This window comes from Phaethon lepturus, unplaced genomic scaffold (assembly GCF_000687285.1).
Source record: "Phaethon lepturus isolate BGI_N335 unplaced genomic scaffold, ASM68728v1 scaffold25728, whole genome shotgun sequence".
In the NCBI taxonomy this organism is placed as follows: domain Eukaryota; kingdom Metazoa; phylum Chordata; class Aves; order Phaethontiformes; family Phaethontidae; genus Phaethon; species Phaethon lepturus.
The window spans coordinates 14203-28040 of record NW_010558914.1 but is presented as its reverse complement, the minus strand read 5'-3'; the positions used below and the strand labels follow the sequence as shown (position 1 = coordinate 28040).

At 45.6% G+C, this 13838-nt stretch overlaps 1 protein-coding gene across 1 annotated transcript in view; it reads right to left on the bottom strand.

Annotated features, from left to right (window-relative positions):
* Nucleotides 1–1332: 1332 nt before the first annotated feature.
* RNF169 (ring finger protein 169) overlaps nucleotides 1333–13838 on the bottom strand; it is a gene marked incomplete at its 5' end in the record, with an annotated part of 12675 nt that continues 169 nt past the window's right edge. Inside the window, 4 exons of the mRNA XM_010293213.1 lie at nucleotides 1333–2544; nucleotides 5586–5685; nucleotides 6386–6498; nucleotides 7406–7552. Of these exons, the coding sequence (XP_010291515.1) occupies nucleotides 1333–2544; nucleotides 5586–5685; nucleotides 6386–6498; nucleotides 7406–7552 (1572 nt within the window). The remainder of the gene's footprint in view (nucleotides 2545–5585; nucleotides 5686–6385; nucleotides 6499–7405; nucleotides 7553–13838) is intronic.

The window sequence follows — 13838 nt, the reverse complement described above, 5'->3', positions numbered from 1 at the left end:
AGCTAGCTCTGGTCCAGCCTGCTGGGCCCGACTGCATGACTTAAAAGTGGAAATTTTTAGTGCATCGCTCACCTGAGCTTTCTTAGTGGTTTGAACCTGAAGACAGCTAGCTCGGAGCAGGGGCAGGGCAGGCGTGCGTCGCCCCGAGCACCCGCGTCCGTGTGCCTGCGGGCCGGGAGGGCCGGGCTCCTGTCCCAACTCTACTGCCAACCCATCGGGTGCCTGGGAGAGGATGGCGATGCATCAGATGCCTGGTCAGTCCTGGACATGTAAGGACAGGTCTTAGGTGTGCTGAGAGATCTCTTACCTGAGCAAGAACCCGCAGGGTACATGTCAGCAGGGAGACTGTCCTTCCCCTTGGACTAGATGACCTTTAAAGGTCCCTTCCAACCCAAACTATTCTACAATTCCTGAAATCACCTGGCCAGCATTTCCCTTTCTACATTTCAATGTTGGTGGGAAGAATATGAAACCCTCTTGCCTCGGAAGAGACAGGGACCGGGAGAAAAGCTGCATTTGCTCCCTGGGTCACAGCGTCCGGAGCATGGCTCCAAGCTGCTCTACCCGAGCTCTCTGCTGTGTCATTAACATCAATGTGCAAGTTCCTATAATGCTTTTCAGTAAAATCCTTATATTATGTCTTTCTTCACTGCATTCGGCCTTCTACTTAAAGTAACCTATGACCCGTACTGCTGGCGCAGACAGCTCATATACATTCATTCCTAAGTACGACGGGTGGATCTGTTTGGTACTTCCCAGCAGAAATACCAGTCAGCCTCCCTCCCCACCAGTCCTCAAGTCAGGTCATTCCAACACGCTGACATGGTAACGCTCTGACCATCACAGCCAGCTGCAGTGTAAGGAAGAAAACGGGGCAGGCAGAGGAGGAGAAGACTGTTTCTATGACAGAAAAAGCCTGCTTTCCATGAGCAGAACTCTGATTTCTCTCGGCATCTTGAAGCGGCAAGGCAAGGAATGTATGAGGTCCTTACCTCGTACCCTACATACTGCTCACACAGCCCTCCCAGGTGGGGAACCCAAATGTTACCGACTGCACGTAGAGGCGTTGCAGCGTATTCACAGGGATGGACGCTTCTTTCAGACCAATGAACCAGAAATGGACCAGAAAGCTGGAGGATTTTTTTCTCTCTTTTTTTTTTTTTTTGTTAATCTGAAAGGACTCTGGCTTCTCTTTGAACTGGACTACAAATGTCTTACCACCAAAATGAAAAAACAATCGTTGTGGGTGGAAGTATGACAAAAAATAGTTTTCCTATAAGATAATCTGATAAACCTCATTGTCCTCTAGAAAGGCAACATTGTCCACTAGTGCTACTTAGCACCCAGAGTGCTCTTTGACCGCAGCAGATACCGGTCAACTCTGACTTTCCGCCTATCCACTGTCCTATTCTCGCTGTCGAAAATCCGCTGCAGATGCAGGGCCAACCTCCTGTCCTCCTCCTCTTGCTGGAGCTTCTGCTCCATCTCCCGTACCAAGCGATCCTCCGGAGGCAAGCCCCCCTCCCCTGCCGTGTGCCTCAGTCTTTTGACGGAGCCATTGTGCTCCAAGTGCTTCATTTTGCAGCGTCTCTTCCGGCCCCGTCTCAGCGATGGGGGCTGTTCCCCGATGATGTTCTCAACGGAATTGCAGGTGCTGTTCTGCACGTTGATCAATTCGCTGTTGTTCAGGTATTTCAGCTGCTTTTTTCCCGATGTCTTGATGGGGACTCCTAGCGTGCTGTTGTCAGGCAGCGATGCACCGACGCCCATGAGTCTTCTGCTCAGCATTTTCGAGCCAAGACTAAGACAGGATTTGTCCATGAATGTGTTCACTTTTAGATCAGGGACTTCGGACACTCGTGTGCTTAGGGAGGTGACGTTTGATCTTGCATCTGGTTCGGCAGCGCTGTCGCCTGTTGTTACGGCTTGTGAATCTCTGTTCTTCTCACTCCCTCTTCCCAGCTTCGTTTCACTGATGGAAGGAAAGAAATCCAGCTCGGGGCGAGGGTCTCCTGTTGTGTCAGGTGGAAGGTGATCATCCTGCATTTGCGGCTGCTCTTTAGTGCAACTGCTGGAGTTGGTGATGTCAGGAACTATAACGTCTTCCCCAGGCTCCGAAGCCAAGGACGTAAGGGTCGCTTTAGAGAGAGTCTTTTTGATCTGGCGCTCCTGAAATATCTGCTCCCATTTTTTCAGTATTCTAGGACTGGCCTCATAGGTGGTTGGCTTCTGCAGGCTCCGGTTTAGGTTTCTGGGGGTGGACTTTATAATGAGAGGACTCAGGACTCTGCCGTCAGGAAGCCTCTTTGGAGGAGTGCACGGGGAGCAGACGATAGGCTTGAAATGGTTGAGCTCTTCTGAGATGCTGTCATTGCTCTCGGGGCTGATGGATCGCTCCGGCTTGTGCAGGGCCGAGAGGGATGACACGGGGTTGAGAACCAGGCGTCTCTCTGCTGTCAGGTCTGGGGCAGAGAGGCAGCGGTTGTTTTGGGTGGATGACAAAACTCCAACCAGCGGTGTTGACGAGCTGGTGACGGGTGGCACCTGCAAGGCAAGGCACCACAGCTCAAAGAGTTTGTCGTTGAGAAGAATACAGACAAGCATGTGAGAGGAGAACAGGAGACCGTGAGGCTACCATGCTCAGCTCCTGCAGCAGACCAGCTGGAGAGCTCTCTGGAGCAGCTGTGGCAGCCTCTGCTGGTCACGGCACCTTTCATGGCTGATATATAACAAGCAGGGGACATCAGAGGCCAGCATGATCTAGGTCTCAAATTTATTTCAGTGTAAGGGCTGTTCTTGCTGCTGGGACAGAGCAAGTGGCAACCACTCTGATGGCAAAAAGCTTGAAGCAAGACAAGACAAGAAGAAATGGAGCAGCACTGCACCACCCTGGCTGAAGCAAGCCATGCTCTTCAAGGGAAATCATCTCCAAAGGGTTTTTTGCTCCTTACCAAGGCAGAGGAGAGAAAGAATAAATATTTGGCCCAGGTTTAACACACTGTGCTGCGAAACATCATGAGAAAGGGTGTGTATGTGCCTAAGGCAGATTGGTGGAACAACCTTGAGTGGTCCCAGACCACACCGCGGCCACCACACTGGACACTGCCTGAGACAGAATCACAGAATCGCATCACGGTTTGGGTTGGGAGGGACATTTCAAAGCCATCTAGTCCAACCCCCTGCCATGAGCAGGGACATCCCCCACTACAGCAGGTTGCTCAGAACCTCGTCCAACCTGACCTGGGATGTTTCCAGGGATGGGGCATTGACCACCTCTCTGGGCAACCTGGGCCAGGGTTTCACCACCCTCCGTGTGAAACATTTCTGCCTTAGATCTAGTCTAAATCTGCCCTCTTTCAGTTTAAAACCATTACCCCTTGTCCTATCACAACAGGCCCTGCCAAAAAGTCTGTCCCCATTTTTCGTACAAGGCTGCAATAAAGTCTCCCTGGAGCCTTGTCTTCTCCAGGTTGAATAGCTAAAAGACAGCCTCTAGCAGAGCTTAAGAGCAGCTTTTCTTGTCATCTTGTCATCTCCAAAACCATCTCTTAATGCTGCTACATTTGGAATGTCAGAGAATCCAGACACAAATAAACCAGAAATAAAAGCCACACATACACAACTGCAAATGTTCTTCTCTAAGATGAAATGATTTTATCCAGCAGCTAGTTTGAACAATGACAGCCTTTTCCTGCTTAGCCCAAAAGAGAGTTTCTACTAGCTTATTTTGAGGTCAAAATAAGTTTATGGAACACCCTTGTAGTGCAGCTCTTAAATGGTCAGGTCCATAAGTTATCTACTTAAAAAAGAAAAGTCCTGGGCAGGAAGGTCAGTTAGAGACCCTTGCTTTGAGCTCAGTCCAGCTCCTATCAGCTTAGATGGGAACTGGACCATTGTCCATGCTCATAACCTCAGAGATGTGTAGCTAGGTATCACTGGGGTCAACTCAGTGTGCCCAGTGAGGATCTTACAATTTTCCAAGCAACATCCCCCAATCAAACTGACCTTCTAAAGGATGGCAGAGGCTTTTGCTCTGAATTGAATTGAATTGAACAGTCCCCTTCTCTATCTGGGATGAAGCTGAGCCCAAGGAGGAGGGCTGTCAGCACAAAACGGTGGAACGTCCTTGCAAGCCTCCCTGGCGGAGCAGTTCCAGGCTGAGAACTCACAGCTCATGATTTAAGCTGCTGATGCCAGTCACCAGAATCCCACGGGCCGGAGAGGCCCACCAGAAAGGAGGCAGAGTATGGCATCAGAGACAGAGAAGAGTACAAGAGCGAGCGTGCAAAATTTGCTTCTGCTAGCGGGGCCAGAGGGGTCAGTGGTGCTGCCAGACATGGCGCAAGGGAAGACGTTTGCAAAGGTTGTTTCCAGTGAGTGACAGGTCAAGGGGTAATGGCTCTAAACTAAGAGAGGGCAGATTTAGATTAGATCTAAGGAAGAAATTCTTCACTGTGAGGGTGGTGAAATCCTGGCCCAGGTTGCCCAGAGAGGTAGTCGATGCCCCATCCCTGGAAACATCCCAGGTCTGGTTGGACAGGGCTGTGAGCAACCTGCTCTAGTGGAAGGTGTCCCTGCTCATGGCAGGGGTATGGAACTAGATGATCTTTCAGGTGCTTTCCAACCCAAACCCTTCTGTGATTCTATGATTCTGCGAGTGGAACGTACCCAGCAATTACTGCTGGAAGAGCCTGAAAAACCTCTGGCTCAGATTTTCAGCGGTGCTTCATGATCACCGCTCATTCTGAAGCGCTGTGGTGCACTGAAAAGTCAGGCCTGTTGCACAGGGTAACAGGTACGGTTAATTCACTTGGTCTGCTGGATGTGAGGGGAAGCAGAGAGTCACAGAATCACAGAATCACCAAGGCTGGAAAGGACCTTCAAGATCATCAAGTCCAACCATTAACCCAATGCCACTATGCCCACTAGACCATGTCCTGAAGTGCCACATCCACAAGTTTTTTGAACACTTCCAGAGATGGCGACTCCACCACCTCCCTGGGCAGCCTGTTCCAATGCCTGACCACTCTCTCGGTGAAGAAATTTTTCCTAATATCCAATCTAAACCTCTCCTGGCACAACTTGAGGCCATTTCCTCTTATCCTAAAGCAAGACCAGGCCAGCTCTTCCCATAGCATGGAAGTGCAAAAGAAAGTATCCCAACATCAGGAGAGCAGTGAGGTTTGCTCTCTTTAAACATCTTTGGAAAGAACAGGAGAGAAAGGGGGATGAAGAGAGGGTATTTCTCTAAACTTGTAAAAGGCTTTTTATTTAATTGGCTGGAGATTCATCCTGGAAAAGAAAATTAATTACAGAACAAAAGCATGACGAGTACCCTTCCAACTGCCAATTATCCTCCAATGCTAACAAACAACACTGCAAGCTGTCTACTTTTCTGCTTAGTAACTTCTAACCTAGCAGGTTTTCAGTGTGAGCTGCAAGGAAACGATTGGCCCCATGGCGATAACACAGCACTAGCAGCGCCACAAACACAGTATTTTATATCTCCAGATTACTGGCGCCGTGTAACCTCAGATAAGAACAGTTACACATAGAAACCCTATGTTTCCAGACGCAGCCGGTACCTTTGTTTTGTTGGCTGGGGCTGATCTCTGCCTGCTCTTTGATCTCTCCTGAATGGTGTCGTTGCAGCTCCGACTCCTTTCCACCTTGGCGGTTAGGTTCCTGAAAAGCAGATGTGTGAAAACAGGAGATTGTTCATGACCTTAGGAACAACCAGCCCAACAGCCCTGGCAGCAGCTACCTGTGGGGGAGGCATCAGCCTTGGCAGCACCCGAGGTGCCTCCTATGCCCTCAGGGTAAAGGGATCCAGGAATCTTGGATCTACCACAGAGACCTGGTCTGTGTTCAAGGGCTAAACACACTGACACCTCCACCTACGGCTTTTAACTAATTGAGGTCAGAGCTAATGATGCTATGGAAACCTCTGGGCTTCTCCTGTGAAAACACCCTTAGTTACTCGGCTGCTTCCACTGCATCATAAGCTCTTTGGGGCTGACGCTCTCTCTTAATATCGGTGCTGGAAAAGGATCCAGTACTCTTGAGATCATCACGCAGAATTTTGTACTTTAATGATTTCTGTCATTTAAATCTACAGGCAATGATTTTTCTGCTTCATGGGATCAACATTAACTTTGTTAACCCCCAGGATTTTATAACAGGTAGGAGGTAATCAGACAGATGCTATATTCTACCAATCAGTCTGTTTAAAATTCCAGAAAAATTATTACTTATTTTGGATTGGAACAACCATTTAAATTAACTTTAAAGCATCTCAGGTATGTTTAGAACAACAGTCAAAAGAATGTGAGATTTACATCTCTAATGAACATTAATCAGCTTGAATCAAGTCGCGGCATCTTACCCTGAAAGGAAAGCAAAGGAGTAGGCACTGGTCTTGGAAACAAAAGCCGACCGATGTGTTTGCTTGCCCTGGAATGGTTCTTCGTTCTCTGAATCCGAGAGACGTTCAGGAAACTGAAGTCAATCAAGGAAGAGTTAGCTGACATGTACAACAAAAAGAATCACTTGGAAAATAAAGCTCTTTCTTGCAAAGATATTAAAGATTCCAAAAAACCCGCGTTCTGATTACACCTAGAGGACATAAATCAAGAATGCAACCTGCCAGCAGATACACATGCTTGTGCAGCTCTCTTCCCTGGAGGCTGGCCCCAAAAGCATCAATAATGCAAAAATAAGCACACAGCTCCTATGTGTAGCTGTCAGTCACTGAAGAAAGTTAATTTAATGATCAAGGAAATGTGAGGAAATCCTACAAGAAAGGTACTACAAGACGTTATTCAGTACCCACACATCAGCCTATCAGTCTTTAAATCTAAAAAGCATTTCCTGCGCAGTCTCACAACTGAAATGAGAAGTAGGCAAAACTCAGCATGAAGGATCTGCTGGAATACAGTTTGGTACACCTGCACGGTGTAGAGGTGTGGTAGAGCATTCATGGAGATCTGTTCATGGAAATGCACGTATGCCTGAAGACCAAGGATACACAAAGCAGGGCGGTCACCTCTACTGATGTAACTGATGGTTTGGAAGAGCTGCACCTTCCGTCACGAGTACAATGGGTAAAAGTGGGGACAGAAACCTCTAGAATAACATAAGTGGTCGTAACAGTTCTCACTAACATGGTTCTCGAGAATCTTGAATAGCCTTCAAGGGCTACAATGATGTCAATCAAATAATCCTGGAAAGTTCCCTGTGTCAAAGGATGAAAGCTCCTTGTTTCAACGGGCAGGAACAGGAGATGCTCAACTAGTCAAGGTCTTAAAAAAACTAGTTCTTGTTCCATGACTGAGTCTTAGCACCTTTTCAGCCACCAGTCCGTGTCTATGATTTGGATAGGAAAGAGAAGCACAAGCTTACTTACACACTCTTGGTTCACTTTAAGCACTAAAGATTCATCTTTTTTCTGCTGTTCTTCCATTTTTCTTTTTCCTACATCCACGTCATCTAGAATGAACTTGTGAATCAGATCCTCAGAAGCTTTTTCTTCTTGTAGTTTTTCTTCTCTCAGCTGGAAATAATGACAAAAGAGACAGTGTATTTGAAATGTCTTAACACCTGGTTGCCAATAAGTGATTTTCCAAGAGTCTGGCCACGTAATTTAATTTTCTGTCTTCGTTTCTCTGCTCTAGAGTAGAGCCACTGCCTCCTTCACTAGCAATGGTGTGAACATCAGTTTGTTTCTTCAATGCTTTCACATGTGCTCTACACAAATACCATGGAAATTTTCTTCTTTGCAAAACAGCAAAGGCACTGTTAGGCCCAGGGTTTGACAAAGACTTCTCTGCCACAGTGTTTTCTAAATTAGAGATACAAAAGCTTTTGCCTATTTGTAGAGAATCATATTACAAATAGAAATGTGCAAAACAGTAGTTTCACGCAAGCTACGACATCTCAATTTTAGTCTTCAAATGGACTTCAACACAGGACATGCAATTTGGCAGACATAGAGACAGCATCACCTAAATTAAAATCAGTTAGATACAGCAATTCCTATGTTGAATCCTACACGCTATATGAAATCCTATTGTTTCACTGAAGTGTTGGGACGGAGAAGATCCAGAAGGATTACTTAACCCTCCGATGGCCAACTGGAGGCCCAAAGCTTGCATTCAGTTTATCAGCTGAAGTGCAAATGCTGCTGAGAAGTGCAAGTGAATGCCAGCATCTAGGACACAAGGTACATGGATTCACGGGATCCTGCCTGCTGCACACTGAACAGCTACTGCCCGTGCACCACGCTGGGCAGACTTGCTTTTACCTCCTGGATTCCTACTCTGCCTCACGTAGTTAGCCCCTTATTGAAACCCCCTTGCTTTTTTAACACATTCTTGCAATCTAAGGAGTCTAATCCAAAGAAGGCACCGAGCACTTTCAGCCTTTTTTGGTATCGCCTCCTGTGAGGGATACTTCTCCTGTATTTCCTTTTGTTTTTCTCTAATTCTAATGTATTTATAGACATTTTCTTTTCACTTTTTATGAACACAGCTGGTGGCAATTCAAAAAGGCTATGATGCATCATTATTTTATCCATGTGTGCTGCGCTACTACATTTCACAAACCTGAAGGCTGCACAAGAAATCCTACCGAACTGCCAGGGCAGCCCCAGCTACATCCTGCTGTGCTTCCCATCCTTTTTCTGCACTTTTTTGCTGTGCCTTCTAAAATGTGCCTCTTGCATTAACTGCCAGTCCTCTGTTATCTTCCCCAAAGATCCCCTAGTCATTCTTGAGCTTGTGGAAGTTCAGTAATAAGGGATGTGGGTAGTAAGAAAAGTGGATTTTAGAGAAGTGCCGTTTCCTTCCTTCCCTCCCTCCAAAAAGCAAAACCCATTGCTTAGTGATCCCTTTTAACCAACTGAGGTCGATCTTCAGCGTCCACAAACTCCTCCCAGCCAGGCTCTCCCTGCAGGCTTCTTCCGGAACCAAAGGATTATCCCCAGCATGGTCCACGACTCCAATGGGCTGCCTGTCCTGCTGCATTATTTTGCTCCCCCTTACCTAAGGAATCAACCCCCCAATTTCTGCCAGGACCTCTTTTCTGCAGACTTGCTACTCAAAACCAACAAACCCCCTTTTCCCCTCCTTCCCACCACCTTTTCCTGATGAACAGGCTCTGCAGTACACACTTCAGATAGCCCCATCCGATCGTCCCTGCCCAGGATAACATCACCCAACTCCCTTCTCGCTCATTACTCAGCCATTCACTCGGCTTGTCTCTCACCTCTTCCTCAACTTCAGGCTTACACACAGGCCATGAATAGTCTACATATATATGTATATATACCAGGTTCTTCCTTCTTCCTCCACCCAACCTCTCTGCATAAGTTATCCTCGTCTGGGACAACAAGCCTGACCTTTGGTTGACAGATGCCCATCACATTGATGAATCACAGCTATGGCTAAGCACTAGGAATTCAAATACTTCTGTTTATTCCTCATATTTGAGTGTAGGTATCCCAGATGCTTAAGAAGCTGCTCTGTTACATTCCCTCCTATCTTCTCGCACCACTGCAATTTTTCCCTCTCCTCCCGGCAGGGCCATGCTGTGGGACCTGGTGCCCTCCAGTAAAGCTCAAGGCATCCACTAGCAGCTCGAGCACTAATCCTACAGCGCTGCACATGAAGGCAGTGGGTGACATTGCAACAACTCATTCTTCCAAAAATATTCAGTATTTTTCTTCCCTGCTGCAAGGGACAGGGGGGGAAAAGCACGGACATGGGGGTGAACCTGCCCTAAAAGGTGAAGAGATACAGAAAAGAGTTCATGATGCATTACACAAAAAGCGCAGCATGATTTTCAGACTGGGAAGGACCTGAATCCTGCTGAATCTGAGCCTCCAGAATGAGGAAGAGAGAGGTAAGAGGAGAGAAGGCAGAAATCAGGAAAAACCCCACTGTTTGGCTGATTGTGTGTGTGTTTAGCAAAAGCTTTCAAAGACGGGTTTGACTTCTTGTTTAGAGGTGTTTTAAGATGTATCTTTAAATTCCTGATCTATTAATAATCTCAAGCAATAACTACAGCACGGTGTCTGACTAATAAAGATTATGGCCACATGATGCAGACATGGTGAATAGTCTGCTATACATCTCATGAAAAATATTTCTGCACTTTAAGGAGCCTTTTTAAGTACCTGAAGAACAAATTCGCATCAAGATTTGTCATAAAGATGATTTCTTCTGGCCAGCTGAAATACTACCCAACACTAGTGTCCCTTCCGTGTTTCTCACATGGAAGAAAGCTATATGGAAATCTTCACTTTTTTGTCTAACTTATAAAATTATACTCAATTCCCAAATCTAAAGCCACAAGCATATGTAACAACACACAGGAATATTTAAGGATTTTAGGCCAACCCATGGCACAGTTAATAGAAGGTGCAAGCACAAGCTCTGCCAACAGTGAACAGTGAAAAAAGCAACAACAGGATCCTAATCCTAATTAATGGGAGACAAAAAGGAATGTAGGTCCAGAAATCAGGTTGCAAATGCAAGCAAACTAATGATAAAATTCGTACTAATAAACAAAAAAAATGTTAAGAGCCTAATGCAAATTATCTCCCAGAGAATTTACTTACAAATGTGGCAATGCTGTACTGGGACATGAGGACTAAAAACTGAAACAAGATGGTGTGAAAAATCCAGCCCGGGAGAAGTACCTTACATTATCTGAGTAGCATCTTTGAAACACTGGATGCAGGATTGTCAGCTGCTATTAGCAGTACAGGTATCAGAAAACACATTTTAACTTGTCTGTAGTCCTTCCGGATATCCTGTTTTGGAACTGCAGGAAAAAACGCTGTACAAGCAATTGCTAATTGTCTTTGCTCAAGAATTGCTCGAGAAATGACCATTTCAGGAACATCATTCTCGATACTAACATTCCTTTCCAAAAGTTTGGTAAACTCACGTTTGACATCTTCTCTTCACTCCATAAGCTGTCCGGATTTGCTTGCTCGCTCCCCGAGCCTGCTCCGTCTCCCCACGCTGCTGGAAAGCTGCATGTCAGCACATGCCTCAGGTAGGAGTTTCCCTCCTGATTGCATGTGATTACAAGCAATAGACTGCTTGTGATCAAAAGACAGTTTAACAGGATGAGGTAGGTTTTTAGGACACAGAAACGATATCCTCCTTTGGAAAAATATAAAATACAAGAGCACTGAGTGCGCTGTGTAAAAGCGGAAAAAAAAAATGTGGCTATCCTGCACAGACAGCAAACATTTCATCTCATTCTGAAAGCCAGTCAAGAAAATTACACTACGAGATTATCCACTTCAAATAAAAATTCTTCAGTACATAATTATGGTAACTACTTTGTTTTCAACTGCAAAAGGCTGGGAAGCAGCTCAAGAGCTAGGATTTCTAAAACAACTCACATCTGGGAAATGTAAAAGCTTTCGCACGCTCCTCTCCCTTCCTCAGGAGGAAAGCCAGCATGGGTTATCCCCGTTTCATGGGCTGGGAAGCCGAGGTGAAACCTCGTGCCTTGTGACACAGAGGGATGCCCAGTTATATACAAGCTTCGATTCCCAAACCTGAGTTCTCGTCTCCTGCTGCCTGATTCAGAAGTTCAGAGACACCAAGAAACTCTCACTAAGTGGCAACAGTCACAATTTTGCCTGGAATAAGCACAAAGCATGAGTGCATCATCAGTGGCCATTTTGTCAGCAAAATTACATTGCCCTTTCCTCTTAGATGATGACTCAGAGAATCTTCCCCCCAACACCAGCTCTTTCAGACAAGGTTCATAAAAAGTGAGTTTAAGTCGGCAAGGGAAAGAAACCTGTCTCCCACCTGCCAGTGAGCAAAAAGGGGAAGGGAGCAGGCCGAACAGGAATGAGACAAAAACATGTCTAAAATGCCAGAAACATGTTAAAGTATTTCCTTTTGACTGGTGGGGAAGTGAGAAGTGTTCACACTGGACTGCACGTGGTATCTTTTTGCTGAAGTCAAGCGGTAGATGCAAAAACCTCTGCAGCTGCAGTCTGACTATGCTTCAAATGTGCTTACTTGAACTTTAGAGATATTTAGTTGGTAACGGAGTGACCAGGATTAACAAGCAGTGACAAAGTACCCACTTTGTCCTGCATGGATGCAACGCTCCTATAAAAGTTTTATGGACCATGAGAGAGAAGATGGGTTTAATCCTTCCAGAAGGTGCAGATACACATCAGTGTGGAGGCACCTGGAAGAACCGCAGAGCTGAGATCCTGCCTCGATGAACTCAGGCGGTTCCTGCTCCTCTGGACAGCTGGGAAATTCTGGCCTTGCAGCTGGATTGAAGACATCAAGCAACAAGTCTGGCAGGATCAATGATGATCATCACAGAACGTCTCCCACTCACTATTATGGAGAGATTTATAAAACCCTAGCAAGGTTTACAGGTAATACCTACATAAAAAGCTTTATTTCTTCTTTAAGCCAAAGATACTCATCTGAAGGTTACAGTGGAAAAAAATTAAAATTGCCAAATACAGTGATGCACATTGAAGTTAATTAATAAATTAGATTTTTATATAAACAAGATTTCTGTGCACTTAAGTCTTACACCGCTGCCTAAACCAACTGCTTCTCAACAAAGTGTCTCACGGTTGCTAAAAATGCCGCAAGTCACAAGGCTTTACGCACGAAGCATGCTTGCCTACCTAGCAAAAGTCACCTGGGACCAGAGAAGAGTTTGTATTTCTTAAGATCGCATAGTCAGTCAAACTTATCCTAATGACCTAACAATCATCAATTCCACACATACAGAAGCAGGAGAGAAGACCCTTCCACATTTTTAATTGTCTCCTCACATATATGCATTTCCTAGATGAGTTATTCACCTTAAATATCGTCTAAGCAGTATTGCCCTACTTAGCATCACGCAGTGGACAGGGCTATTTTTCTAACTAAACAACAGCTTCCCAGCCATTTCTACGGTTGTTGCGATCTTCAAATGAAAACGCAAAGAAAGTTCTCCGATGACGAATAAACCCCTGTTCCTTTCTCCCCAGCAGGTAAACTAATCAGCGAGAGGTTGGAACCATCTTGAAACAAAACACCGTCACAGAGATCAAGGCCTCGGGACAGCGATTAAATCTATTGACAGATGCCAGCGGCGGGGCAGAGTCCACGTTTCGGCAGGATGGTGCGCGGGTCCAGGCAGAGGAAGGGACAACAGACGCGGGAGCTCTGAGTGGCAGCATGAATGTTTTAGCAAGTTACGGGTGACTTTCACGAGAAGGGTTGCAATGGAAATCATTATCCGCTCGGCTACAGCAGTCATTGCTTTCACTGCCATGTTTCTCACTTAAAAAGCAGCCAACTTCCATAAATAACTAGCCACAGGAGATATTTCAATGATTTAGATTAAGAAAAAAATCCCTTTTTAAACGTAGAAAATATTTTCCCAGACTTTAACTCCAAAACAGCTGAAAAGCTTTCCCTCCCTTCTCAGTTTTGTTTTTTTTCGTTAAATGACATTTTTTTTTCTTTGCCTAAAAATAGAACACTCTAATTTGGAATAGATTGTTTCTGAGAAGGATGTTACTGCAGGACATGCGTTATGCTGCAAAAGCCTTTATGGAATTACATCCACAAATGCTGATGCTCTAATAAACCCTGTAAAACCGAACAGTCGCTCGAGGTCCACCAAGGAAGGTACATTTCCACGTTCTGGAAGACAGCCTAAGACAGCAAAATCTGGCTTCTACATGCTTGATTACTGCCAACATTTTCCTGAACTGGCTGAACAGCATAAAGGGAATAAATGACCTTTGTTACAGAGCAGGAATAAAAAGCCTTTCAAGTTTCCTT